This window comes from Vitis riparia, chromosome 15 (genome assembly GCF_004353265.1).
Source record: "Vitis riparia cultivar Riparia Gloire de Montpellier isolate 1030 chromosome 15, EGFV_Vit.rip_1.0, whole genome shotgun sequence".
NCBI lineage: Eukaryota > Viridiplantae > Streptophyta > Magnoliopsida > Vitales > Vitaceae > Vitis > Vitis riparia.
Window position 1 is genome coordinate 6019955 of NC_048445.1, and position 26655 is coordinate 6046609.

The following is a 26655-nucleotide window of genomic DNA, read 5'->3' on the forward strand; positions in this document are numbered from 1 at the left end:
TTTACCACGTTTCAGGCGTATCTTAGATTAATTTGTTAATTGTCATATAGGGACATCAATCCGTGCTGGAGTATTTGCAGCCGGGATATATGACTTTGTCACTTTCTTTGTATCAATGAGTGCATCTGGTAATTGATTTGCAAGATTTTGCAAATGATGATCCTTTGAACTTCTAGTTCACATTGATTTGTATGAGGATCAAAGATGAGTCAAAGTCAATCAATTCCAAATAATTTCACGTCGTTCTTTTGGAATTGGCTCTTCTCCCCCTAACGGAGGGAAAATTGTCTCATTAAAATGATAATGTGCACAACATGTCATTCTACCTTTTAAGTGTATAGGTAGACTAGTCATCATTCTACCTTTTAAGTGTATAGGTAGACTAGTCACTAATTAAAAACTTTTGGTTTTGTAATGTACATTCATATGACTTTTTACCCCGAGGGACCAAGTTGGTCTTACAAGATTCTTCTGGATCTATCATCGTATAAAGTGTCATTCACATGGAATCAAATACTACTAGTGACATAGTATAAGCTATTTTTGGAGCCTTTAATTAGGTTTCTATCACTTGATATAGTATTAACATTGTTTGTCATCAATATTGTGCAATTAATTAGACAAGAGTTTCATCAAAGTAACAAGTCATAAAACATTGTCATAAAGACCTTGTCTTTGTAGAGTTGAAGAAATATTATTATAGAGAAATAGTTAAAATCAATGGAAAAATATTAGTCATCGATGACGGCATAATAAGTTTTGTAAAAGCAATAAGAGCATATATAACACAATAAAACAAATATGAAAAGATAATTTAAAGTTATATATTTCGAAAGTATCTCACACATTTGATTTTGTAAGTGTGGAGCAATTTATACATGAAATAACTAGGAAGTATTTCAATAATCAAACTAATTGTAGTGATGGATCAAGGTATGAGAGAGATCCATGTATCTTCAAGTATAAATAAAGAAAAGAATTTAAATGATAAATAATAAAATGTGAAATAAACTATAAAAGATAAACAATGTGTTCAAAGATGATAACAAAATAAACCTATTTGCAAAGAACTAAATAAAAACATAACGTTTAATCATAACAAACATTTCCATTACTAATTAGATGGTCAATTTTCCCATTAAGATTCTCAAAGAAATCTGAAACATCTAAATGGGTTAAAACCACTTGGCCATCACTATCAATGAAGTTCATTTCAACTTCCTTTCCTTTTATTGATGCTTGGTAAAAGTCGACCAAATGTTTGGGCGTACGACAAGTACACGACCAATGCCCCTTCATATCACATATATAACAATTATTCTCATGGTTCTTAGGAGGTTTATCTTGTAAACACTTCCCATTTTCTTGTTTTACCTCAGTATTATTCCACTTCTGGCGGTGCAATGAGGCTTTCATTTTCTGAGAATTTGGTGAATTATTACTATAAGAATCATGGTATAAGGGATTTCTTCCACGACCACGACAATGACCACGTCCTCGTCATCGTCCATGAGTTTGGGACAATATTGCATTCACTTCAGGGAATGATTCAAATCTAGTTGGACGAGACTAGTGATTTCTCATCAAAAGCTCATTTTTTGTTAAACCTTCATGGAGATGATGACGAAGGAAAATCAATGTTTTTGTACGATCCTACAAGGATGTTTGATTTCCTTCTTTGATCATAGCTCCAAGATTCATTGACAATTTTGTTTTGAATAACTTCTGGTTATATAAAAGAATTAGAAATTGTATGCATAGCTTCTGACTATGAAACTATTGTTAATAAAAAATTGTTTTCTATAATTCCTGTTGTGAAAAATAAGTGAGTATAAAATAAAAATTAAAAGCCAATATTTTTCATAACTTTGAATTATGATCATTTTTTTAGAACAAGAAAATATGCAAATTTGTACATAGCTTCAGGCTATGAACAATTTATGTATACTTCTAGTTACACAATATAATTAAAAGAAATTAAAGAAATTAAAAGTTAATATCTTTCATAACTTCAGGCCATAATGATTTTGTCAGAACAAGAAATATTTAAATTTGTACATAGGTTCAGACTATTAACTGTTTTTTATATAAATTTGTGCATAACTTTAGGTTATGAACTTTTATTATGTAGATTTGTACATAGCTTCAGGCTATGAACATTTATTTATTTATTTTATAGCTTCTGGCTATATAACATTGTTTGGTATAACATCCAATTATACCGTATAATTAAAAATAAATAATTAAGGATCATATACATAACTTCTGGTCATGTATTTGTAATTTTATAATTTATCTCATAACTTCTGATTATAGGGATTGTACATATTTATGTGTTCAAATAAAATAAATGAAAATAGAGATCAAATGGTATGTAATAAAATAGAAAATCATGATATAAGTTTATCACATACCTTTTTGTGAGAAAGAAGAGAGAAGATCTTTCTATTTTTCTGAAGGGAATAATATCTTTTTCTATTTCTTGATGATAATGTGTTGTAAAATTATAAAGTGAAAGGAGAAGAAAACAAGAAAAAGAAATTAGAATGTAGAAGGAGAAGAAAACAAGAAAGAGAAATTAGAATGTAGGAAGAAAATAAAATTGATTTTCAAAAGAGGTATCTCCCTTTTATAGAGAGTTACAAAGAGATATACATCAATATAGATGAACATCCATAAGTTCCCATAATCCGATAAATTCTCATTATTTTATAACATATTTATTATTTTTAATTTTAATTGATAAATAATATTTTAAATAATGAATTCAAGATAATACAATTCTCTAATATTTTTATAAATATTAATTTTAATTAAAAACAATATTTTAAAGGGATTAAAAGTATCAAGATATGGAAGTTAAACGTTATGGGATATTTCACAACACTCGGAATCTGAGAGAGACCACTTGAAAGTCTAAGAGAATACTTCTAATCTTGATTTATCTCGAACCTAAATAAGTTGCTAAAAAATATTGTTTAAAATTTAAAGTTGATGAAGCTCCTTAATAGTTGTTCTTTCCCTTTGCAAATAAGGTTATGTTTGGTTCGAAAAGTTTGAAATAACATGTAAGGAAATGAAAATTAAAAATGAAATACAAAAAAAGTAAAATAAAATAAATATATATTTAAAATTAATAAATCATTTTTATATGTTATTTCAAATTTATTTTACTTATTTTAACTTTTTAATATTAAAATTAAATAATTTAAATATATATAAGTTTGTAATTAATTTTAACTATATTTGATCCTTTTCCATGATACTATTAAATATTGTAAAATAATTTTTCTTAAGATTTTTTTTGTCTTAGTATTTTTTGAGAACCAAACATTACTGAAAAGAATTTATAAGAGTTATACTTCTTCAGGTGAGTAGAAATTTCAATTTATTTAATTTTTTCCTTCTTGAAATTTTGGCATAAACACTTAAATTTGTATATACAAAATTGGTTTTTGTGAACAAAAAAAATGTAATCAAATTTAAATTTTAATTATTTTGAAGGGGAAAAAATCCATAAACTATCATTTAATTCCTTTTTATAAAAGAAAATAACAAATATCATTTAATATTATGTTGAACACCAATTTTTTTTAAATTTAATCTTGTAGGATTTTGAACTTATGTGGTATTTGTTTTTTTACTTAATTCTAAATATAACTTTAATACTTAATAGTATTAAATATTAAGTTATTTGTTTTTATAGTATTTTATTTTTATTAAGTATTAAAAAGTAAAGAAAAATCAATATGTTTTTTTTTCTATTTAAAAAAAACTACATATTTTGATTTTTTCTATTTAGTAAAAAATTTATAATAAATTATGAAAAAGTAAAAAAATAAACAATCTAAATTTTAAAAACAAATTATTTTCAGCAAAAAACTAAAAAAACAAACAACATAAAGTATGTTTGATAATAATTTTACAAAAGGTTTCTAATATTTTTAACGTTTGAATGATAATTTTTTTAAATATTATAAATATTATAAATATTTTCAAAAATCACTATAAAATGAACTCTTAATATACATATCATCCTTCTTAATAGTTTATAATTAGTATAATACTTCATATACCCGCTGGTCCATAGATAATTTTAATTTTTTTTTCTTTTTTCATATTATCCGTAAAGGTAAAAAAAAAAAAAAATGGAAAAGATGTCCAGCCATTGAAAAAACTAATAAGATTCCTAAAAAATAATTTTCTTTAAAAAAGAAAACAAGGGAGTGCTTTTAAATGAAGCTTTTGGAATAAGAATTAAGCCAATCAAGTGATGAGGAGCGGTTGACTCTTTGCCTTGGAGAAGGGGTTAACGCTGAGGGCGTCCATTTAAAGCTGCGTCCATTTAAAGCTGCATCAAGCTCTGAACTCTTAAACCCATTTCCGTCTCCATCTCGCAAAGCCCTCTGTGTCGGTGGATCAGATCAAGATCAAGATCAAAAATGGGTATAATCAGAAGCAGTTTCATGTTCATGGTGGGAACCGTCTGTGGAGTGTATGTCGCTCAGAACTACAACGTTCCCAATGTCAGGAAACTGGCTAATACTGGCCTTGTCATGGCTAAGCACATCGAGGAGAATTATCGCAAGCCCAAAAAGAATCGAGACGACGACGTTTCCGATTAGACTTCCGTTCGGGTGTCTTCTTCATTTTCTAGGGTTTTCTCAATTTACGACGATTTCTGAGGATCTCTTGTAATTCTCATTGAAAGTGATATTGAGTAATTGAAAAGGGTGATTTTGTTTTTCATGTTTTGGTGTTGAATCTCATCTCCTCCCACACCCACTGAATTGAGGGGAAAAGGAAGTACATCTTCCAATAAAAATGTCATCTAACATGAACTTTTACCATTTCTATTTTTCGGCGCATAAAATGTTAAAGGGTTATTTGATTAAAAGAAGGCAGCAAGGGTTGATCGCCCAATCCAATATGCAACCAAGTCGAATCTTACCTTATTTTTTAAACCTCAAATTAAATTTAGATTATTTAAATTAGATTTAAGTTGATGGGATTAAGTTTAAATTATTTGAGTTATATAATTTAAAATTTATTTATTATATTTTTTTAAAAGACTATTTTTAATATATTTATATTAAAATTTAAATACTAAATAGATTATAATTTCAAGAATAAACATAAATTTATATATTTTTTTAAAAACATAAAAAATATATAATATAATATAATTTGATATTAAAAAATAATAATAATATCTATTATAAAAACATTAAATCGTATTTGGATTAGACTTGGATGATCTGAATTTTAACTTCAACCCAACCCAAATTTTGTTAAAAAGTCAACTTAAACCTAATTCGAATATTGAAAATGATTGTTCAAACCTATCCGATTAAGTACAAGATAAATCGGTCGGGTTAACCCATCCAAAAAAGTGAGCTCTTTCTCCCTGACAACCAAACTCAAATCTACAATCTCCACAGGCAAGCCAGGCATTTCTCCCGGAAAATATATATATATATATATATATATATATATATATATATATATATATATATATATATATATGCTTCCACTGGAAGATTATTATGCAAGAATTTACACTGGAAAAGGTATAAGAAAATAGAGGGTAGGAAATGAAAATTTAACCTAAGCATATAGAGCGATCAAGGGAGAGAGAAGTTGATTCTTAACCAGTCCATTCCATACGTTAGGGAGGGAATACTTCGAGTTCAAACCAATCCAGCCCTAGGCAACATGTTTCTTTCACATGAGCTTCAGTTCATCAACACCACAATCACTGCAAATATAGTGACTCTAACCCGAGAAAAGCCCTATTCAAACTCAGAAATCAATCATTCCAATGTCAATAATACATAATGGACTACCAACATCTTTTTTTACACTAGAGATTGAATGTTCCCAAAAAAAAAAGTACTGAAAATTTTGGAAGACCATAACCATTGATACTGGCATCATCCAAGCAACATTTTGTAGATCGCTTTTTTGACCCTGATAGCTTTTACGTCCTCTTAACAAAATAGCCGAGCAGGATACCAATGAGACCAACCAGCACAACGACAAAAAATAAGGAGATACCACCAGCTCGACTTTTGCTGATTTCTTTTCTCACCAGCTCCTGTTCGACAGAAAAATGTCATCGTGACAGGTTACATCCAAAGTGAACAGAAACAAACAAATCACCATCGATATTCACTAGAAAGGATGTAGGGGATCAACAGGCATGTTAATGTGATGTTGTGCCCATCATCTACTTCAATCTTGTATGGAAACCAGTAAAATAGAACTTTTTACTTAGAACCAATTTCCTTTCATTTTGGCATCAGACAGATTGCCAGACTACCAGTATGGTGTTCCAATGCTTTCATCCCAACTGGAGAAAATGAAGGGTGCAGGTTAGCAGCCAATTTGAAGCTTTAATTATATTCTCCACCAGGGGAAGTAGATCATGACATTACTTGAACAGAAGAAGGCAGCTCTATCTGTTTTTTCCATCATTTTAATGTTACTTCTTATTTGTAGGTTGGATTCAATGTCAAATATACAACAGCTAAAATCTTATTCTTAACATTTAATGTTACTTATTCTATAAAATCTTACAGAATTTCTATTAAATCTATTAAATTGCTATGCAAATTGGAAGTGTTATGTTTATAACATCACTAGTAAAAATTCTTATACTAGAATATTTCTTTCTCCCTCCCCCCTTGAATTAAAAGAACTTCTCTATCTGAAAAAGAAAAGTGAATCGACAAAGCACTAACAAGATTTACAAACAAGAAAAAACAAATGGTGATCATAGAGCTTTGGCTCAAGCTGTTTGCAGAACACTCACTAACAGAGGACACATGAAAAATCTTTCCTTCCTCCTACATTCAAAATTTTCCATGCAAAAAAATGAGGTTATGACTGGAAATATCCAAGCCAACCACAAAGCTACATAAGCTGGGATCATTCACTTCTGATACTCAACAAGTCAAAAGTGAGAACTGTCTCAGGTTGGCTCAGTTTTGACTAGGTGCCAAACCAAAAAGAAGTGCAACCAAGTTTATGACCATTGTCTAAGACAAGATCAGTTGAAATTCCTTTAGGTCATGGTTGTTAAAAACTTAAAATACACGAGAATGATAAATATATTTTTTATATAATTCGATGCATATCACTAGTGTATATCTTCAGTGTATCTTATAATACATATATGATATATAATACAATATGCAATACAACAATACATACACCTTTAACTATTTTGCATAGTTTCTAAGTAAAATCAAATTTTACATAAAAGAAAATTCTTAAAGAATTATTGTATTAATCATTTGAAATGTACTTTTAAGGTCAAAATTTGATCATAAAAGGAAAATAAAGAGGTAATTAATCCTACATGAAAAATATACTCTCGCCAAAGGCACACATGATATGTTGAAAATTAAGTAAATTTGTTCTTATAATAAATATTGAGGAATTGTCAATTGAATGATTTGAATGATATGAATATTGATATTGACAATTATGAGGAATAAAAAGTTTTGCTTACTATTTACTTTTACACCTTTTTTCTTTCTTTTTTTTTTAGTGGGTGGAGGAAATGATGACAAACATAGGAAGCTGAAACTTTGAAGGTGACACATAAACAAATACATATGAACAACATATATAAGTGTGTGTGGGTGTGTATGTATTGGAATTTGGAACTAAAAATTATAGCTAAAATTCACAGAAATATACAATAGAGCAAAAAAATACACACAGCAGCAAAATGAACAAGTTCAAACAATGAAAAATCATAATCAGTCAATAAGCACTTTTGAACATACCAACTCCTGACGAAGCTTCTGATTTTGTTGAAGGGCAGAAGCCCTCTCCTCAGTCAACTTGGTAACCATTGACCATGCCTGAATAAGAATTTATTAGAAAATTACTATATGCTATGTAGTTAAGAGAATAAATTGCTGTTTAGGTGTAGAACTATTAACTGCTCAAGTTGGCAGTTCATTAAAATATTTTCCACTTTGGTGAAGAACTACACAATTACCAACTGTGGAATTGGTTACTTGATTGCATTTATACTCGTTTAACTTTTTTGGTAATTACAATTTACAAGACACGACATTGTCATCCAACTTCCAAGTGCTAGAATTTCAAAATCAAACATACACCAATATGGACATGTGCACATGTCCACTTGCTGCACCAAATAGATAACCCACCCTAAAGAAAATCTTGGATGAAATTGCTGCAAGAACTGAAGCTTTCATGCCACCATAGTGATCAAAGTCCATCCCTTAATTTAAGGAGAAAACAAGCCACAGACTAGTCAAGGACCACTTTGTAGGCATATTTTCCTACATCAATTAGATCTAAACTAAAACTTTTTGTGACAATATTTCCATACATCCTAATGGTTGCTGCACTAAATTGTCCAGTCATATCATTTGCATCAAGTTATAGAATCAAAGTAACTAGGAAGGATTACAAAGGGAAGAAAGGATCCACTCACAAAAGTAACTTGAATGGAAATGCAAGCAGACAGAAAGAAAGACTCAAAACGACCAGGTATTTGGCAGAAACGAATTTTTTTCTTTCTTTTTTTATAGGCAAATAAAGAAACCTACATTAAAGAATGCCCAACAAAAAAGGGGCCCAATCCATGAACATGAGGAGTACATAAAATGTGCAAAAGGCACAATACTTAATCAACTAAACCCCTCCCCAAAAAATTGAAGAAGTCCAAGCATGGAGGCGAAGTTATAGTTTATATCAACATTTTAACCAAGAGAACAACATTTTTGTAAAGAGATTTGTCAACATCACATCCAATTGTTCCATTCCCTCAAAGCAACTTCTATTTCACTCCAACCAAAACAGGCATAAAGCAACTGATGGGGAACATGGCTGGAAATTTTCTTTGAAGGGGAAAAGCAGGTATCAATGCCCAAGCCTTAATTTGGGATACCAATGATGATTCTAAGTTCCTCTTAGGACTTACCATAGTTAGTTTAGGTTCAGTCATTCGCTAAATTTGTTACTTAGGTAGTGGTTCACATTCGCTAAGTTCCTCTTTTTGTTTCTGAACAATATTTATTTCCTATATATCTCTTCCATTGTCCTATTAAGAGAAAAAGCCTATACCTACCTATGTAGTCTTTCAAAGCAGAGAAGTAGAATTTTAATAAAAGTTTTAGAATATATGCCTAGGAGCCTTGGTGTGATTGTCAAGGACTCCCTTTTCTTTCATTTTCTTTTGTCTCCTTTAATCTCTTATCTCATTATACAACAAAGAAAAAACTTTTATACTGCTGGCATTTTTTGGGTCTTGCATTAAGAACTATCTTCCAAAACTGACAACAGTTTCTTCCCATAGAAGAAAAAAAATTAAAGTTATATATATCTATATATATATATATATAAAGGGATAGAGAATCTAACACACTTGTGTCTTTAAACAACCCAATGCCTGTCGCAATGCTAACTTCTTAGGCAGTCCAACATCAAATTGCTATTCTGAATGCAAAATGTTGCCACTTCATGCAAAGGTACTGAAGGTAACTCCAATAACAAGGTAAATAAGTAAACAACTAGTTGTTCATTCACTTCTTGCCAATTTTTTCATAATTAAATAATTTTGAAATAATGGATGGAAACAAATGAATATTCATGTATACACTTCTACCCCTTCTCCTCTATTCTTCTCTCTTTTATCGATATGTGATTGTAACCTAAATTTCTCAATACTAATTTGATATTTATACTGATCGTCTCCTCTAAGAAGAAGCTCAAGATTTTTTTAATAGAAAGATCACTTAATATTACATGATTACCAACTGGGAAGCATTTAGACTTGGGGGAACTACACTAATATGTTATTCCATGTTCTTCCCCACCAAAAAAAATTAGCACATGATCACTTTTATAATGATTAGTCCTTGTTGAGTATGCACTAATGTTTTGGAAGAGGGTCCAGTTCAGCTTTCCAGATCAACAGCATAATCCACGACATCATAAAATAAATTAATAAAATACTTTTTATATACAAGAAAAGAGTGGAAAATGGATCATCTGTTATTAGAATTTATGAAAGGAATGTGATCGAAGAATCTTAGAAGGTCTACAGCAATTGGAAATGCAGTTGAAAATTTTATTCCTCAACATTTTTTTTTGGACATCAAATAGAGCCTAGGGCAGTGTAAGATTCTCTTTCTTGAGTCCTTATATTTATACCAAGGTCAAACCACCTCGAAGTAATAAAATAAAATTGTTTAGCAATTAGGAATCCATCTAGATTAGATTTCCATATATTTAGGTTTCCACACTGATTAGGCTTTTATTAGTTTTATACCTTATTTAGGTTTCTATTTCAATTTTTCTTACAAGGAACAATTCAATTATGATTATAATCGTTTTCCTATTATATTTAGAATTATGATTAACTCTACAATTAGCTAAGATTGTAGACAATTAATAATTCATTATTCATTCAACAAAAAGAATTATTTAGAAACTCTCTCGTGAATTTATTCTAAGAGTAGTTCTTTATTCTTTCTTTATCACATCTTTGTCATTTTTTTCACTACATTAAATTGATATCAGAGCCCAAAAAATCAATACCATGGTTTGAATGGTAGAGGTCATGATGAAAGCAGAAACCAAGCCCAACAAACAGAAAAGATGAGGCAAATGATTGAGGATTTGTCACAGATTGTGCAAATACTGCAGTAGAGCAAATTGATGGAAGCCCACATGGAGAGTCCCAAAGGCAGCCTCAACTCCTTGGATATACTGAAAGGTAGTCATAAGGATGAAACTTCTGAAGTAGAAGAAAACCTTTAATGATGTTAGACAAAGAAATAAAATAGAGCAAAGTGGGCTGGAAGATAAATTAGTTCATGACCTTGATTGGAACAGGGAAAAGTTGCTAATTATTTCCAAAAGATACATGATGAACATTATGATTTGGGTTGGGAAGCAAGTTTGGGGAACCACCTTGAGAAGAAGCCTATGGCTGAATAAAGAAAATGGTGTTTGTAAAGCATAAGTTGAAGGGCATTGCACCTTAACAGTGGAAGAGAGTTGAAAAGCAACATGCCAAACAAGCAAACTAAAAAAGAAGCACGTGGGATTACAAGAAAGCAGATATGCAGAAGCAATTCTTATGGGCAGGTTATGTTATAGATTATGGGTGGGTTATGTCATAGAGTTGTATGATTAGCTCCACCCATTTAAACAAAGAAGTATGCTAATTGCAGAACATACTTGTGAGTTTGATAACCTCTCAATTCAGCTTGGTTTAAACAAGATTAATGAATAAATGACATCTTGTTACCTTCCAGGCTTAAATGCATCAATTAGAGACAACATAAGGGTAGTTCATTTATTCAACTTAGAAGATGCTTGACAATATACCTTAATGATGAGAAAGAAGTTGTTACACCAAGGTTCAAGAAAACCGATAGTTGTGCACTTTGATATTATGTTACATAAGAATATAGTTGTTGTCCAAGGTGTTCAAAGCGATCAAACAACTAAAAAGAATGAGAAGACTACCATAACTAGTCAAAGGAGGCCATTATAAGTTGAAGTTGTTCATTGAAAACCATCCTACTTACAAAATTGCATGGGTTTGAAAAGGAAACATGGTTTTGAAAATCATCCTCATTGACTTCACAAAGGTGGTCCACTCCAACTTAGGCAACACCCCTTTTCAAGTCTTCCATGGGCATCAGGCCTTTTAACCCATCTAAGCCTGTTGAGGCCCAACTCAAACAACCAAAGGAAGGTATCAAACCCTAACCCCCAATGATTGGGCCCTACCCAACCGAGCTCAACTTTGGGCTAAGCAATCTGCTTTAAAAGTGAGCATACTGGGCTAACTGAATCTCGGCCCACATCTACAACCTTCTCCTTTTCACTTTAGGCCTCTATTGGACCCAAGCCACCAAACCCTCCAATATATATTAATTTCCCTGTCAATGCCTTACTCTCCTAGTCACTCATGGCCAAATAATTCACTAATTCATAAAATCAAGAACAAAAGGACAATGGCCAAGTAATATGTACCCACAACCAAACAACAAATGGTGATAGCTAAAATGACACAAGGCAAGATGGAAAATAATATGTAGCCAGGTAAGTCCCCAATGCAAATTTGGCACTGCAAAGATATTGAAGTTGGGGAAAATTAGGCACTATTTTGAAATGTTGCTAACAAAGTTTGCTTATGGTCTACCAAATTTTTTGTAAGGTTTGGGAGTCCTAAAGTATCTGAGGACTCCATTTCGATTCTACAACACTACACACCTCAATGGTCTTAGCTTCATGGCTAGAACACAGACTAAGTCTTGTCTCATTGACTAAGTTGGCCATACGTTGCATTGGTTCTTTGAGGGCATCATATATTTATTGAACATCTAGGAATCTTTTGGATAATTTGCACAAAGATAAATATCCTGTTTTAAGTGACAGGCATTCGTCTTGTCATCAAAACACTTTTCATCAAAGATAAGAGAAGATTTTCAGAAGCCTGTGGGAAACACTCATATTATTCCTATTAAAAAATGCTAAAATTATCATAGAGCGTTGGTTAAACCTTTTGAGGAAACTATATCAAAATGATTGAAGAAAGAGTAAATTGAAATTTTATATAGGAGCTTCAAAGAATATTTTAAAATAAAACTAATTTAAAGCTGAATAGTAAAATAATCAAGAGCTCTTCACGATCCTTCAAACCAGGTCATAGAGACATGAAAAACTATTTATAGATCTCTTCATGACTCTTTAAATCATGAAAGTTAGAGGCTTGAAAGCAAACCCATACTCTCCCCTCACTCACCCCACTCTGCCCTCAAGAAAAGCATCCTCATAATCTTGACACCACATTTTTTATGCACTGCTTCAATACTGCAACACTAAATCATCATCCTGACAGTGCACCTCAGCGTTGACTACCTATGTCAACTTCCACAGTAAATAAAATAAAAATAAAAATAAAAATAGGAAAAACACAAAGACACTCAAAGAATTCCTTTGATTAAATGGAGACTCCAACTTTCTGATATACAGAAAATTTTAACCTAAGGATAGAAACTTTCCCCTCAAAAAAACACTAAGTTTCTACTTCACATAGAAATACCTACTAATACTACAAAAAGCACAAAAACTTGAGTAAATTTATTTATTGATTCACAAAAGCTTTATTGAGAAATTCCTAAGTAAGTCTTCTCCAATGTATAAACAAATGATCATTAACTTTTTATTGCCAAATTCTTAACAATAACCTCATTCACAACCAACCCTCTTTTAATTTAACGGCAATATCAAAACAACCTAAGATGGCACTCCAAACTGGTCTCTACAAAAGACCAACACAAAGAGTCTAGACCAAAACTGGTCTTGACAAGACATTCACATGCTAACTCAAACATGTGCCACTTTCTAAATACTGATTCAATAAATTTTTTTTGGAAATAGCATGAATGTTAACTAATAAACAACACAAGGAACTTAATCGCCCCAAAGCAGCTTGTATCCAAGAAGAAGATCATACCAAATAGGTGATGATAGTCAAAAGAAGACAAGTAGAAAGAGAATTTCGGCCTCAATGAACTTTAATTAACTGAATTTTGTAAATATTTAGTGAAGCTCCTCAGTTTTAACATGCAGATTGTGCTTTCATGAGTTCAAATACAGCTTCATCTTCCTTAACCAACCCTTTAGACCCCTATCGACTACTCAGTGAATAAGCAGAATAGATTTAACACTATTCAATTCGTGACATTGAAAAAATTCAAATTACTGTAGGCTTTCCTACAATCAGTACAAGCCTGCAACATTAACCTCATAGCCCAGTAGATATATATATATATATATATATATATATATATAGAGAGAGAGAGAGAGAGAGAGAGAGATCATAAAACTTAAAATTAAGTACAAGAGGAAAAAAGGACCTTCAACCATACATTTGAAATTCAAGGACCCCCATTCACAAACAGATTAAAAATGGAGGAATATTAGACTAATTTCCTAGAAAATGATATTTTAATCACAACTAGTATGATGGAATCTGCCTTCATGTGCAGAGTTGCAAATTTTTAAGAAAAATAGGGGCACTAAGGAACTTACCTCCGAAGCTTCCTCTTTAGCCTCCTCTGGAGATTCTTTTACCTGAAATTTATATTGCCCAAAACGAATATAATTTTTTTAGTATGGAACAATGTTAAAACCAAATTCGCGATATATTTTCCACCAACGGGAGACAAGTAATCAAAAACAGCCAGAAGAAGCACCTACAGTACAAAACAATGAAGTGTTTTGGTTCCCATTCTCATGCACAGATGCCCGGGGAGAAGATCCTTCTTCAGATCCTTCAGGGACAGGTGAGGGAGGATTAGCAGGAATATAAACCACCCTCAATTTGAACTCCTCAACAACCTTCCCATCCACCTTATTAAACTACAAAACCAATTCACACGATGTCTAAGTCCAAGAAAAAAAATCCAAAACAAAATCCTACTGAAAGAAAGCGCAGGAATTAGATCATCTCACCATTTCTGTGGTTATGTCCTTGGCAGTTGCAGCCGTGGGGGCCACAACACTCTGAAGGAGGAACTTGTCCTTGCATTGCATATCTGGCGGTGCTTCTTTCTGGGCTTGCATTGTAACTGCCAAGGCCAATTCATAGTGAAAGTATGTTAATCAAAATTAAATAAAAATAAATGAAACAATTGCTAAAGAGATGAAATTCATACAGCACATCAACAAGGATTTAAATTTAAAAAAAAAAAATTACATGGATTAATAGCTGAAAAAAGAAGATTCAAAATAACCATCAAATGCAACTCAAGATCTATTTTTAAAAAATAAAGGTAAAAACAACAAGAATTACAAATGTTTACAATAAGAAAATACTTCCTTGTTTGATAGGCAAGCAAAGAAATATATTAACAGTGCCTAGCAAAAGGGCACACCAAACTACATAGGTGGTATGCAAGGCCCCAGAAAGCAAAGAACAAAAAGAGAAAAACAAAAAACTACTCCCTCCCCTTAGAACAATAAGAAAAGATCGAGAGCTTACCCGTAACATTGCATGTGGCTCCTGGCAAGACAACACCGGTGTTGGGTCGAACACAATATTTCTTTGGGTTTGTTGTTTTAACCTTTGAATCACAATATTAATATGAGCACCATAGTATTGAAAGTTAACCATATATAAATCAGATTAACATGTAGCACAACCACCCCAAAACCTCCATTTAAAAAACAAAAAAAAATTAAATAAAATAAAAGCTACCTTGAAGGCCACATATTGATCAGTCTTGTTGGTCAATTGCATGGAACATGAACTCTGCTTCTTCAATTCAACTTTACAATCACATGCCAAATACCCATCACAGAATCAAAAACACACACTAAAATTTCTAATAAAGAAAATCAACATAGCAGAAACTAATGCCAAATAATGACCAGAAGGATATTAACTCGATGGATCAACAACATGTACTTCACCAAGATTTTAATTTTCCTTGCTTTTCCCAACATTTTCTCAGCAACAAACATAGGGTTGACAGAGACTTAGGAAACTGGTAGCTGAGAAAACATAGGCAATAAAAGAAATTACATTTCTAATCTTAAATTTTCATAGTTTGTTACCGGAAAAAAAAAAAAAAAGTAAAGAAAAGTTATCCGTCTAGTCTCTAACCATAATTGAAGTGCTAAAACAAGTAATGCTCCATTTGGTTGCTGAGAAAAGAGTCAGGAAAATAAAAGAAAACAAAATTTCGAAACATGGGTTTTCCATGAACCCCAGACAACAAAAACCCTAACTCAACCGTGGCCAACATAAAAATAAAAAAAAATAAAAAAAAAAATCAAACCAACATAAAACAAAAGACTGAAATTTTTTGTTTCCTTTAGCTCAGTTTTTTCTCCAACAAAACACGAAATCAGGTCAACAGAAGGGGACTTACATGGAAATTTGAGCTCCGTAGGATGAATATTGAGGAGATCTCCGGTGGTCATGACTCTGATTCAACAGATTTCACTGTAAAATTAAATAAAATATTTCGTCGAAATTTGATTTCGGAAAAACCCACTTAGGGTTCGTCTGAAGAAAAATGTTTTCAGAAAATAAAGAAAACTGGAAACAGTTGTAGCGAAACACAGTGCTAAATATTTTTAAAACTTGGAAACATATACTCTCACGTGCCTTATCACAGCTGTCCTTATTTGCACCGTAGATCGACACGATTGTCAGAGCTGGGTGGACCGAGCATGAAATCCAACGGCAGATAAGTGGACTGTCAAGTTCACAGCTCACTTGGTGTCGTTGTAGAGTGGCTCATTAAATTTCTCGTTTGTTCCGCTTAGATCGATCTGGGATGGACTAGTGGAACTTCAATGACGAAAAGAACCTTCATATATACTTTCATTTCATAATGTTGATGTTAAGAGAGATAATTTTGGAAGGATAGAATGGTAAATTAGAAAGAAGTTGGCAGAGGTATTTATTGTGGCATATGGAGCTGGCTGGGCAAGTGGAGTTGCCTCCTCTGCAATTAATACATCTGCAATTGGTACAATTGCCAACCATGAGCCTTTGGATGACCAATAATTTGAAAAGGGTATTAAGAAATTTTAATGAAAATATCAAGTGCAAAAATATTTTAAAATTTAAATTATATTATATTATATATAAATATTTTTAATTTTATAAAAACATTTATAAAATCAATAAAATAAATAAATAAATAAAAGAAAAAATATCTTATTTAAGTGAGTATTTGGTAAATTAACTTAATCACTTAAAGTGGTTTAATAACTTAATTTAAGGCATTAAGTAAATTATGTATATTTGATAAAATAAATTAATTGTATAACTTAATGTCAAAAATAACTTTAAGTAATAAGTAAGATCAATTAACTTATTTTTAAGTTCATATCTTCATTTTACTTTTTCACTGGTATTTGTCTTATTTAGCTTCATAATATCTTTTACTACATCACAACCTCTATTATTACTTGATCTCATTTATCTTAGTTATAATTTATGAGGATAAGTATGTTAATTTAATTATTTAAATTAATTTTATCAAATAATCTTAATACTTAAAGTAAAAATTAAGTAATAAATTTTAAGTCAACAACTTAAATATAATTTAACTTAAAGTTAGATTAAGTCATTAAGTATTAAGTTTTATCAAACACCCCTAAGTCTAGTTTAAATTTAATAATTCCTTTTACACTCTATTTTGTTGACTTCTACTTTCATTGTTTTCTTATTATATCACTATATTTTTCACAAAATTAAAATTTTAGAAAATAAAAATATATTTATTCAATAAAAAAATTAGTGTTTCTATTTGATTGTTATTGTATATTTTTAATAAACATGTCACCTATTTATTAATTAACGTAATATGTTGCTTGGGATAAAATAAGACTCGAGCAAACCTTATTTCATCCATGCTTTTAAGAGTTACTAGTAATTACGAATGAACAAATAACTTTACATTAGTTATGATTAAAAATTTTACAATGATGAATGATAATGAATATTTTTTTTAAATAGTAATTAGTGACTTTTAAAATAAATTAAAGACCATAGTTGGCTTTTCAAAAGAGATAATTCTTTGAAGTCACTAACAACTCATTAAGGAAGTTGTTGGTGTAGCAAATTAACTTCTTGTTAAACTATACAATGACTTGTAATATAGGAAGGTCGAGGGATTCATCCAATCTTCCCATCTAATGATCAAGTATATGTAGGAATGAATGAAAGTGTAAAAGGGAAAGCATTGTAATGGTATTGGGTTTAGCTTTAGGAAATGAAATAGAATAAAAAGGTCGATGGTGACTATAACTCTCAGTGTATGACAATAAAATTGGAAGCTTCTTTAAAAGTGGGTGGCCATTTTTATACTATCTCAACTACCATGAATTAGGTAGGGATAAGTTGGGGTTAAGTAAGAGACTAGGTGTTAAACTATTGTTGGCTAGCTACTCCATACTAGGCAGTAGACATTGAACGATTAGGGAATATTAAGAAGGTTTTGTACTTCTCCATGCCTTTTTGCTTAGATTAGGGTTGGGTTAGCTTACCTCTTACTTGGAAATAAGAGGGTCATTACCCGCCTGGAGAATACTTCCTAGTATTAAGGAACATTCAACACAAACATAGGTCATAAGGGGAATGTGGTTATAGTTGAGTTGGTTATGACATTAGGGATTTCGGGGTGAAGAATCTAACCAGACCCATGACGGATAGGGTTAGGTTTGAGAACCAAACTTAGAGTTAGGTTCCTTCAAATACCTCATTTCTCACTTGAGCCATTTATGACAATCTTATGGAACAGAAAATGGGTTAAATAGGAAAATACAATGACTTACTTTTTAGAATTTGCATTATGTGCAAAATGTGGCATTATATGACATTGTTAAGAGTTTCACACCTATCAATCATGTCTTGATTGCATATTTAACAAGGATGATTAATTTCGGTTTTGATGATAACAAAACAAGGTTTGGAACTAATGATTATATTTCAAGTATGATTAGGCAAGATGATTTCCAAAAAGGCAATCACAAAGACAAAATCAAGTAAAAAAAAAAATCAATAAGAAGAAGAAAACATCAAAGAAAAGTATTTTTCTAGACCTAAGATTCATAGGATTCTTTGTAAGGTTGTTGGTGCACTAGGTCTTTCATGCATTACATTATTAATTGACGCATGAAAATCATCCAAAAGTAATTTTGTTTTAAATCCTTTAAAATTGGATGATTTCATGTTTTCAACTAAAACCTTGTGTCAAATGTTTTTCAAACTTGTTTAAAAAGTTTTAAGTTGAAAATTATGGTTGTTGAGCAAAAAATGGCTCATTTGGTTGAACAGGATGAGAAACCGGTCAACCAAATCACCTCAACCGGTTGAAGAGTGCAAAAACCTTCTCTCTTTTCCAGAATGCTTATTCAACCGGTCGAGGTCCGATCAAGAGATCGACCCCCACTCGACTGGTCTATTCCCCAACGACTAGTTTGACATTTTTCCTCTATAAAAAATGCTTCAATTTTCATTTTTTTATGAGTTTAACCTTCCTAAACCTTTCTTGAATATATTTGAGCCTTGTGAGAGTATTTTTTTAGTGCACAATTATTCTCAAACTTGCATATCATTAGTGCACCTTTCAATCCTAGTTTTTCTTGTATCATTTGAACCTAAAGTTTTGTACTATGATTTTGTGAGAATATTTTTTATCCTCATTTGTAAATTTTTGAGAAGAAAAGTCTAAATGTGAAGTATCACTTAGGGATTCTCAAGTATAAGGTATCACTTGAGGGGTTGTTCAAGAATTGAGTATCTCTTGAGGATTGTAAAGGATGTTTGGAGCCAAAAGTTTAAGATGATGGATTGGAACCATAATCCAATTGTATTATTTGAATGCTTGGTTTGGAAGTCTTGAAATAGTGGAACCTCAAGCTTGAGATTAAAGCTAGAGAAAAGTGGATGTAAGTCGGGTTGCGCTAAACCACTATAAAAATATTGTGTTTGCATTATCTTTTCTTTATTCTTTTACTTTATATGCAATTGTTTTTATATTGTTTTATTATATATTTGCATAAAATTGTCTTTTATATTCATATAATTTAAATTTGCAAAAAGAGATCATTACCCTATTTACCCCCCTTCCCCTCAGGGTGATTACTTTAAGTTGGATTAACCTAATTTTTTTAACACTCTACTATGTGTATCCTCGTGTAAAAACTCTTAATTCCTTCATTTGTTTCTTCCTTCTTGCTAAGACCATCTTTCTTCCACTCTGCCATATGTTAGAAATTGTTGCTTAACTAGGGAGCCTTCACAATTTCATATATAATTCCTCACTTCACCCTTTATAACTCTGATTCCCCTATTTATTACTTTTTTTCTTCTTTTGCCCCCTCCTCCCCAACGTTTTCTCTTGGTTGTAATAATGGAGCCCACCAACTAAAGACACTAGAGAAAGAGAAACGTCGTCCCTAATCGTGTTATTGTAAGTCCTTAAATTTAGGGTTGGAGTATGCTTTAACCCATTTTTGCTGCCATTTGTACTCCACTAGGTGTTCAAGGTATATTTTAGTTTCTAGCACTTAGAGAGTTTTTTTTTTTTTTTAAGGGGATTGCTCAAAAACCTAGTCTAGTGTTTGAATTAACAAGGTCTAGGTGTCTTTAGCCTTGTTTGAATCAACAAATTGATAAATGCATAGACTACCTTGATTGTGTGGTAAGCTTGAGTCTTGTTAGGTAGCTATCTATTGCACAACTTATTTTAGATAAATAACTTACTATGACTTAGAATTGAGGCTTTTTCATATTTAAAACAAGGATTTTAAATGCGTTTAGTGTGCTAATAAGATCATTTTAATTTAATTGTATGTTAAGTTCACATTTGAAGACTAATGTGTGAAACTAGTGAAGAATACAACAAAAAGAGAATAAAAAATATGATTTAAATGATTTCCAAGGAAGCGAAGATTTCGTAAGGTTGATGGAAATGATTTGCAAGTTTCAAAAAGGAATGGGAAAAAAAAAACCATAACTAAAATTGATGGGACGAAGTCAAATGACGAAAAGAAGCTGAGCAACAAAATTAGTGCATGAATTCAATATTTCAAACTCAAAACCTTAAAAAATAAAGTAAAGAAGACATGGAGAACAACTGATAACTCACTTTGAAAACAAAGTAAATAATACATAAAGAAGGTAGTCAATGCCTCACTTCGAAGATTTCAAAGTGAGAGAAACTATTTTAGATTTGAAACTTTGAGATAAAGCTTTATTTGGTTTCATTTTGAAACTTTTGAAGTAAGAAAAGCCATTTTAATTTTGCAGTTTTAGAATTACTATTAATTTATTTCACTTTCAATTCAAAATTTTTTAACTTAGCACTTCTATTTTGATTTAACCATTGTGATATTTCAAAAAATTTGAACTTAGCACTTTTATTTCATTTTCAATTATGTGCCATTTTGAAAATTTTGAACTTAGTACTTCCATTTTAATTTCAGCAAGTTTGTAATTTTGAAATTTCAAATTAAGCAATCTGATTGTGAAATCAACCATTTTAAGTTTTTTTTATTTGAACATTTTTAAAATCAGATATTATCTTCATATTTTCAAGATATTAATTATTATTTTATAATAAGTGGTCAATAAGATTATGTCACATGTCATTTTTAAGGGCTATGAAGCTTCTATAAACTCTTATCATTACAATTAAGGAAATCAATTTTTTCATCAATATACTACATACTTTGTTTTCCTTAGTTTCTTAATAAAGTTTTATTTTTCTTTATTTTCTTGGCAACCAACCATGGGTTGTGAGTAAAAATCTTCCATCGTATTTGGCTTATTTGATTGGATCTAGAGGATGTAGCAAAAAGGTAAAGATTTCAAACAAGGGGCAACAATAATATGGTAAAGCCCTTGATTAGCTTATTTATGTTTTTATGTTTCAATAAGGAGGTAGTGATCTTTTATATAGTTTGATGCTTATCCAAATACCAATGATGCTTGAGAGTACCTTGATCACTAATTAACTTAGTTTGATTTAATGTTAAATGAATCAACGACCAAATCTTTAAGATAGATATGGGTTGTGATTTTATTAATTGAAAAACTTAATTAACTAATAAATCTAATTAGTTTAAAAGATCTATTTTTTACTATAAAAATTCAAATTTGGTATGTGAATTATTAGTCTCAAGATTCAATTCGATTAGACTAACTTTGAACCTAAACCCTTGACATAAGTTGTTCTTTCAGTCTCTCTCTATATATAGATAGATTCAACATTAGTTTGTGAAATATCTCATTACATGCATTTTTTGTTTTGTCTACTTCATTTAATATTTCAGAAAGTCTACTTTTAATGAGACACCTAGGTCCTATTTGGTAATTGTTTTAAAAAATGATTTTTAAAAATAGTTCTAAAAACCCTTTTTTTAGAACTGTTTTTGAAAATTATTCTTTGGGAACCTAAAATATTTTTTTAACCTGTTTTTAATGTTTTTAAATATGTTTTAAAAATGATTTTTATATCTAGTACTTTATTTTTAATCATTCTGTATATTTATATAATTATTTTTTAGAACAACTCTTAGAAAAACAAGTGAAAACAAATTAAAATATATTATTTGAAAACATTTTATTTTTTTTATAGAAAATAGTTTTCCATTAGTCAAATTAGTTTTTTTTCTCCAAATTTTATAGAATAAAAAATAATTGTGAAACAAGACCTTAGAATTTTAAGTGCAAATGATAAAGAGCCAAAAAAGACAAAATAAAAAATAAATGGAGACCAAAAGGAATTACACAAAGAAACCAATGCATTATTTCGAAATTCCAAAGTCAACACATCCCAAACCAAATTGACAAAAGACAAAAAAGAGCAACTAATCCCTTACTTCAATTTTTTCCAAGTGAGGGAAGCCATTTCAATTTTGCAAATTTGAAAATATTGTTGTTCAATTTCATTTAAGAAATTTTGAAGCCAAGATGCTTATTTTGTTTTAATTAGTATGTCATTTTAAAATTTTAAACTCAAAATTCCCATTTCAATTTTAGCCAATATGGTATTTAAAAAATTTTGAACTCAATATTCCCATTTTGGTCTTGACCAACAAGCTAATTTGATATCGTTATCAATGTTATAAATTCCATGAAATGTGTATCAACACTTTTGATACACATGTACTTCAACATAAAATATAATTGATATTTGCAATAGAACAAAAAAAAACATTACAATTATTAATGTGAGAGGTTGTTATAGGTTGATGATGATGTTGATTTGTGTGGTAATTGTGGTAGGTGTAGTCATGCATGTATGTGGGTGGGTGGTAGAGGGTATACATCAATGTCAATTTTCATTGAAATTTAAAATATGAGTTGCCCATGAACACCATTGAAATTATTGCATACCTAGAAATTACTTATATTAATGTTGCATACCTAACACTTGTTGATTTTTTTTTTATACCATACATCAAAAGTGATGATCAATGAAAATTTTGTACGTATGAAAAATGATCTTATTTACATCTTTGTTTGGATTTCATTTATTTACCCCTATGTCTAATTTATTTATATTTTAATTTTTTAATTAAATCATTTTTTTATATTTTTATTCAAGAGTTCATATTTTGTAATATGTATATTAAGCATTCACATTTAAAGTTCAATATAATACTTGTTATATAGCTTTGAATTTTTCTGTCAGATCATCTTCTAATAAAAGATATTTATTTTTGGATGTTGTTGGAAGACATTTCAGATTCCTAATTGGAATATATTTATTTTTGTCGAAGAAATATTATATAAAATATTTCCTAAGTCCACATAATTATAATTATAAAGAAAGCTAATAAAAATATCTCTATAAATACTCAAGATCATGAGAGGAAAAAGTTACAAGAGATATATGGGCTTGTGAAAATTATATATATAGGATAGATATATGAAGATGAGGAAGAGACATCTCATAGAATAAGAAGGCTCATAGTTCAAGGCGTAGATATGAAGAAAAATTAGAAACACCCAAAAAAGCAAAATTACTCATTGTTTAAGGTGAAGATACAAAAAGATCGAAAATGTAGGTGATTGTAGCCAAAATATGTGCTCTAATGGCACATATTTGATATGATTTGTGCACCAAAGGACATTCAAATCACCCAACTTGACCTAAATCAATGCTAAGGCACTAGCCATGAGTTTAATTTGTACTTTGAAGACTTATCTCAGGTTCAAGGGAAGAAAATGGTGCAAATTGAATCACTTTAAATTTTGAAAGATCAAGAAATGGTTAAATGAGGAAATAAGTGAGTCAAGACTCATGGACCATAAGGAAAGGCAAGACGAGGATATCATGAATTTGGAATATGAGAAATGACCATTATGGAGAAAGAAAGAAGGCAAGAAAACATGGGAAATGAGACATGAAGCAAGATTCAGCTGCATGAAAATTTATAACTCAAAAAACTGATGGTATTATATACTTTGAATTTGAAGACAAATATAGAGTACTTTTTGGAGTCCATTGTATACTTACTATATATCATTTCGAAGCTTGGGAAGTCAGAAGTCCAATGCTTCAAACAGTGTGCAAATCAGAGATGAAATGAAGAAGTTATGGCCATTTGAAGACAACTGCACCAAGTTGGAGGGTCATTTCGAAATGATTTCGAAATTCAACTTATGAATTCGAAATCCACTTTGAAATGATACCAATTTCGAATTCACCCACTGCCACTTTGATGTTCCGTCTCCTCTACCTCAGGAATTGCATCTATTCAACTTATGAATTTGAAATCCACTTCAAAATGACACCAAATTCGAATTCACCCACTGCCACTTTGATGTTTCGCCTCCTCTACCTTGGGAATTGCATTTGGGACACTTAATCTACCCTAAGTGGACCCCACATGACTAGAAATCGCCATTTTATTATTTTTTAAACTCATTTTTAGGAAATTATTTTGTAATAAGTGGCCAATGATAGTGTGCCACATGTTAGGTAATTGATGATATTATATAAACTCTCTCAATTCTAAGTTTTAAGGATCTTGGATCTTTTTCCGGAGTTTTTGACATTGAAGGTGGAAGAAAACAAGAACTTTGGTTTGTTTTCTTTTTCTTCTTTATTAAATATATTGTTTTTAGTTTCTTTTGATTCAAATTATGGATTTTTACCCTATTCTGGATTGTGAATGTTACATCACCCCCATGAGTAGGAATGGCAATTTCGCGGGTTTTTCGGGTCACCCGCCCCACCCCGATTAGAATGGGTATGGGAGCATAGAAATCTAGGATGGGACAGGTTCAGGTTTTTAAAAAAAACCCGAATCGGGTTCGGAGTGGGATCGGGTTTAGTAACAATATGCCCCGCCCTGCCCCAAATATGAAATTACAAGTTTATCCCCACCTATAAATATTTACTTCCTATCCTTTCTGGTCTTCCTCTCCCGTTTCCTCTCTCGTTTTAGGTTTTTTTCTCTCGTTTTAAGGTTCGCGTTCCTGGGGTTGTTGATGAGAACACAAGTGATGATGGAGACGGAGCTATCCCGAATCACCTGAGACGACCTCATCATACTAGATTGCCTCGACCTTTCTGTACCAGTTTCCAGTGTGAAGAAATGGCTTCCACAAATCCCTCCCATCCTGGTTCTCGTCCCTGAAACTCATCCTTAATCTACAATCAACAACTCAAGTGTTCGTCAAAATGCTAAAAGATGGTGTGTTTTGGACAGTTGGAGTACTCAATGCAAAAATCCATCGGATAATCCATCTGAAACTGCCATTTTCTCCATGGGAATCGTTTTAAGTATTTTTTTTTTTTTGAATTTTTATTTTTTGGTTTGGGGTGTTTTTTTGTCAGTTTCTAGGCAAAATATGAGAGATTTAAATGTTGATTTGTTTGGTTTGGGGTGTTTTTTTTTGTCAATTTCTGGGCAAAAGATGAGAAATTTGTTGGTGATATTTGGGATTGTCCAGATTTGTAATATAGTGGCAACAAGGTGGTCTTTTTGCTAATTTATTTTCCTCATTTCAGCAGTCTATAACTCATTGTTTTCACCTGTTTTTGGGCAACTCGGGTCGGAACAGTCGGGGATGGGATTTTGATTATTATTTCAAAACGGGGATGAGATTACATACCCCGCCCCGCCCCGGGTTTGGGACGGGGATGAGATTTGTTTTGAATAAACGAGACGGGGTTGGGATGAGGGCTACCCGTCCCGAAGCTGCCCCGTTGTCATTCCAACCCATGAGAGGCTAAAAGCCAACTTAGGGGTTGAAGCATGAAAACCTAAGGGCTAGAAAACCTATAGGAACAATGGGTAAATTATTATAACAATGAGATTAATTATTGGTTGGATAACAATTTATCATTTTTTTTATCATATCATTGTGAGTTTGTTTAGGGAATGATACGATAGGTTATTACCTGATACTAGTGATTCTTGGTAATTCTTGATCATTAGTTATCCCCGTCTTCCCTACCGTTATTTGCCCCTAAACAAAGCTATAAGAAGTAAGAAGGGTTAAAAAGTCAAATCTTAAATTGGTAATCAATCACATTCATTTGATGGTTTTAGGAATCTGTTTTAAAAAACAAAAATTAGGTTTCAGATGTAATTTTGAGTTATGGAACTCAACTTGATCGTGAGCAGCCAAGGATCCCAAAACCCTAAGATCATATTACTTAAAAGATCCTTGTTTTCTCTAATTTTTATACCCTAGGTTGGATTGTGGAAAACCCCAAACCTGAATCAATTGAATTTAAAATCAATATTCATTTTTTTTTATTAATTTAATTTCTTTTACTTAGTTTCGCATTATTCACATATTGTTTTTTCACTTTAGGATTTAAACAAAAACAATTCATTTATTATAGTTTTGACCATTTTCATAAGTCAGTCCTTGAGGACGATACCCGGAATACTACAAAAGTCGTAGTGACTATTTCTCTAGTTTTTCTTGACTAGAGTTACTACATAAAAAGGCTAAGTATTTTGGTACAATAGAGCCTTGGGTTGAGCAAATCTATCTTCACTATTGGTAAAAATCTGAACATAGAAAAATTAGAAAAGCAAAATGATTTTATCTTACTCTAAGGAATTCCATCAATACCAAACATAATAATTATT

General features: G+C 31.1%; 2 protein-coding genes across 3 annotated transcripts; one reads left to right on the top strand and one right to left on the bottom strand.

Moving 5' to 3' along the window:
* The first annotated feature begins 4318 nt into the window (after positions 1-4318).
* LOC117932084 lies at positions 4319-4749 on the top strand. Its single transcript, XM_034853123.1, has one exon. It carries the CDS (start codon positions 4443-4445, stop codon positions 4623-4625), a length of 183 nt encoding a protein of 60 aa, XP_034709014.1. The 5' UTR covers positions 4319-4442; the 3' UTR covers positions 4626-4749.
* Positions 4750-5640: 891 nt separating this feature from the next.
* LOC117932082 (vesicle-associated protein 1-3) lies at positions 5641-16126 on the bottom strand. Of its 2 annotated transcripts, none has more exons than XM_034853120.1 (8): positions 15945-16126; positions 15269-15339; positions 15053-15134; positions 14524-14639; positions 14269-14430; positions 14101-14142; positions 7797-7874; positions 5641-6097 (listed from the first exon to the last, which is right to left on the bottom strand). In XM_034853120.1, the coding sequence occupies exons 1-8, from the start codon at positions 15994-15996 to the stop codon at positions 5981-5983; spliced, it is 720 nt and encodes a 239-aa protein (XP_034709011.1). In that variant the 5' UTR covers positions 15997-16126; the 3' UTR covers positions 5641-5980. The 2 variants fall into 2 exon arrangements, with proteins under 2 accessions (XP_034709011.1, XP_034709012.1); XM_034853121.1 differs by lacking the exon at positions 5641-6097 and adding an exon at positions 6109-6352.
* Positions 16127-26655: the final 10529 nt, after the last annotated feature.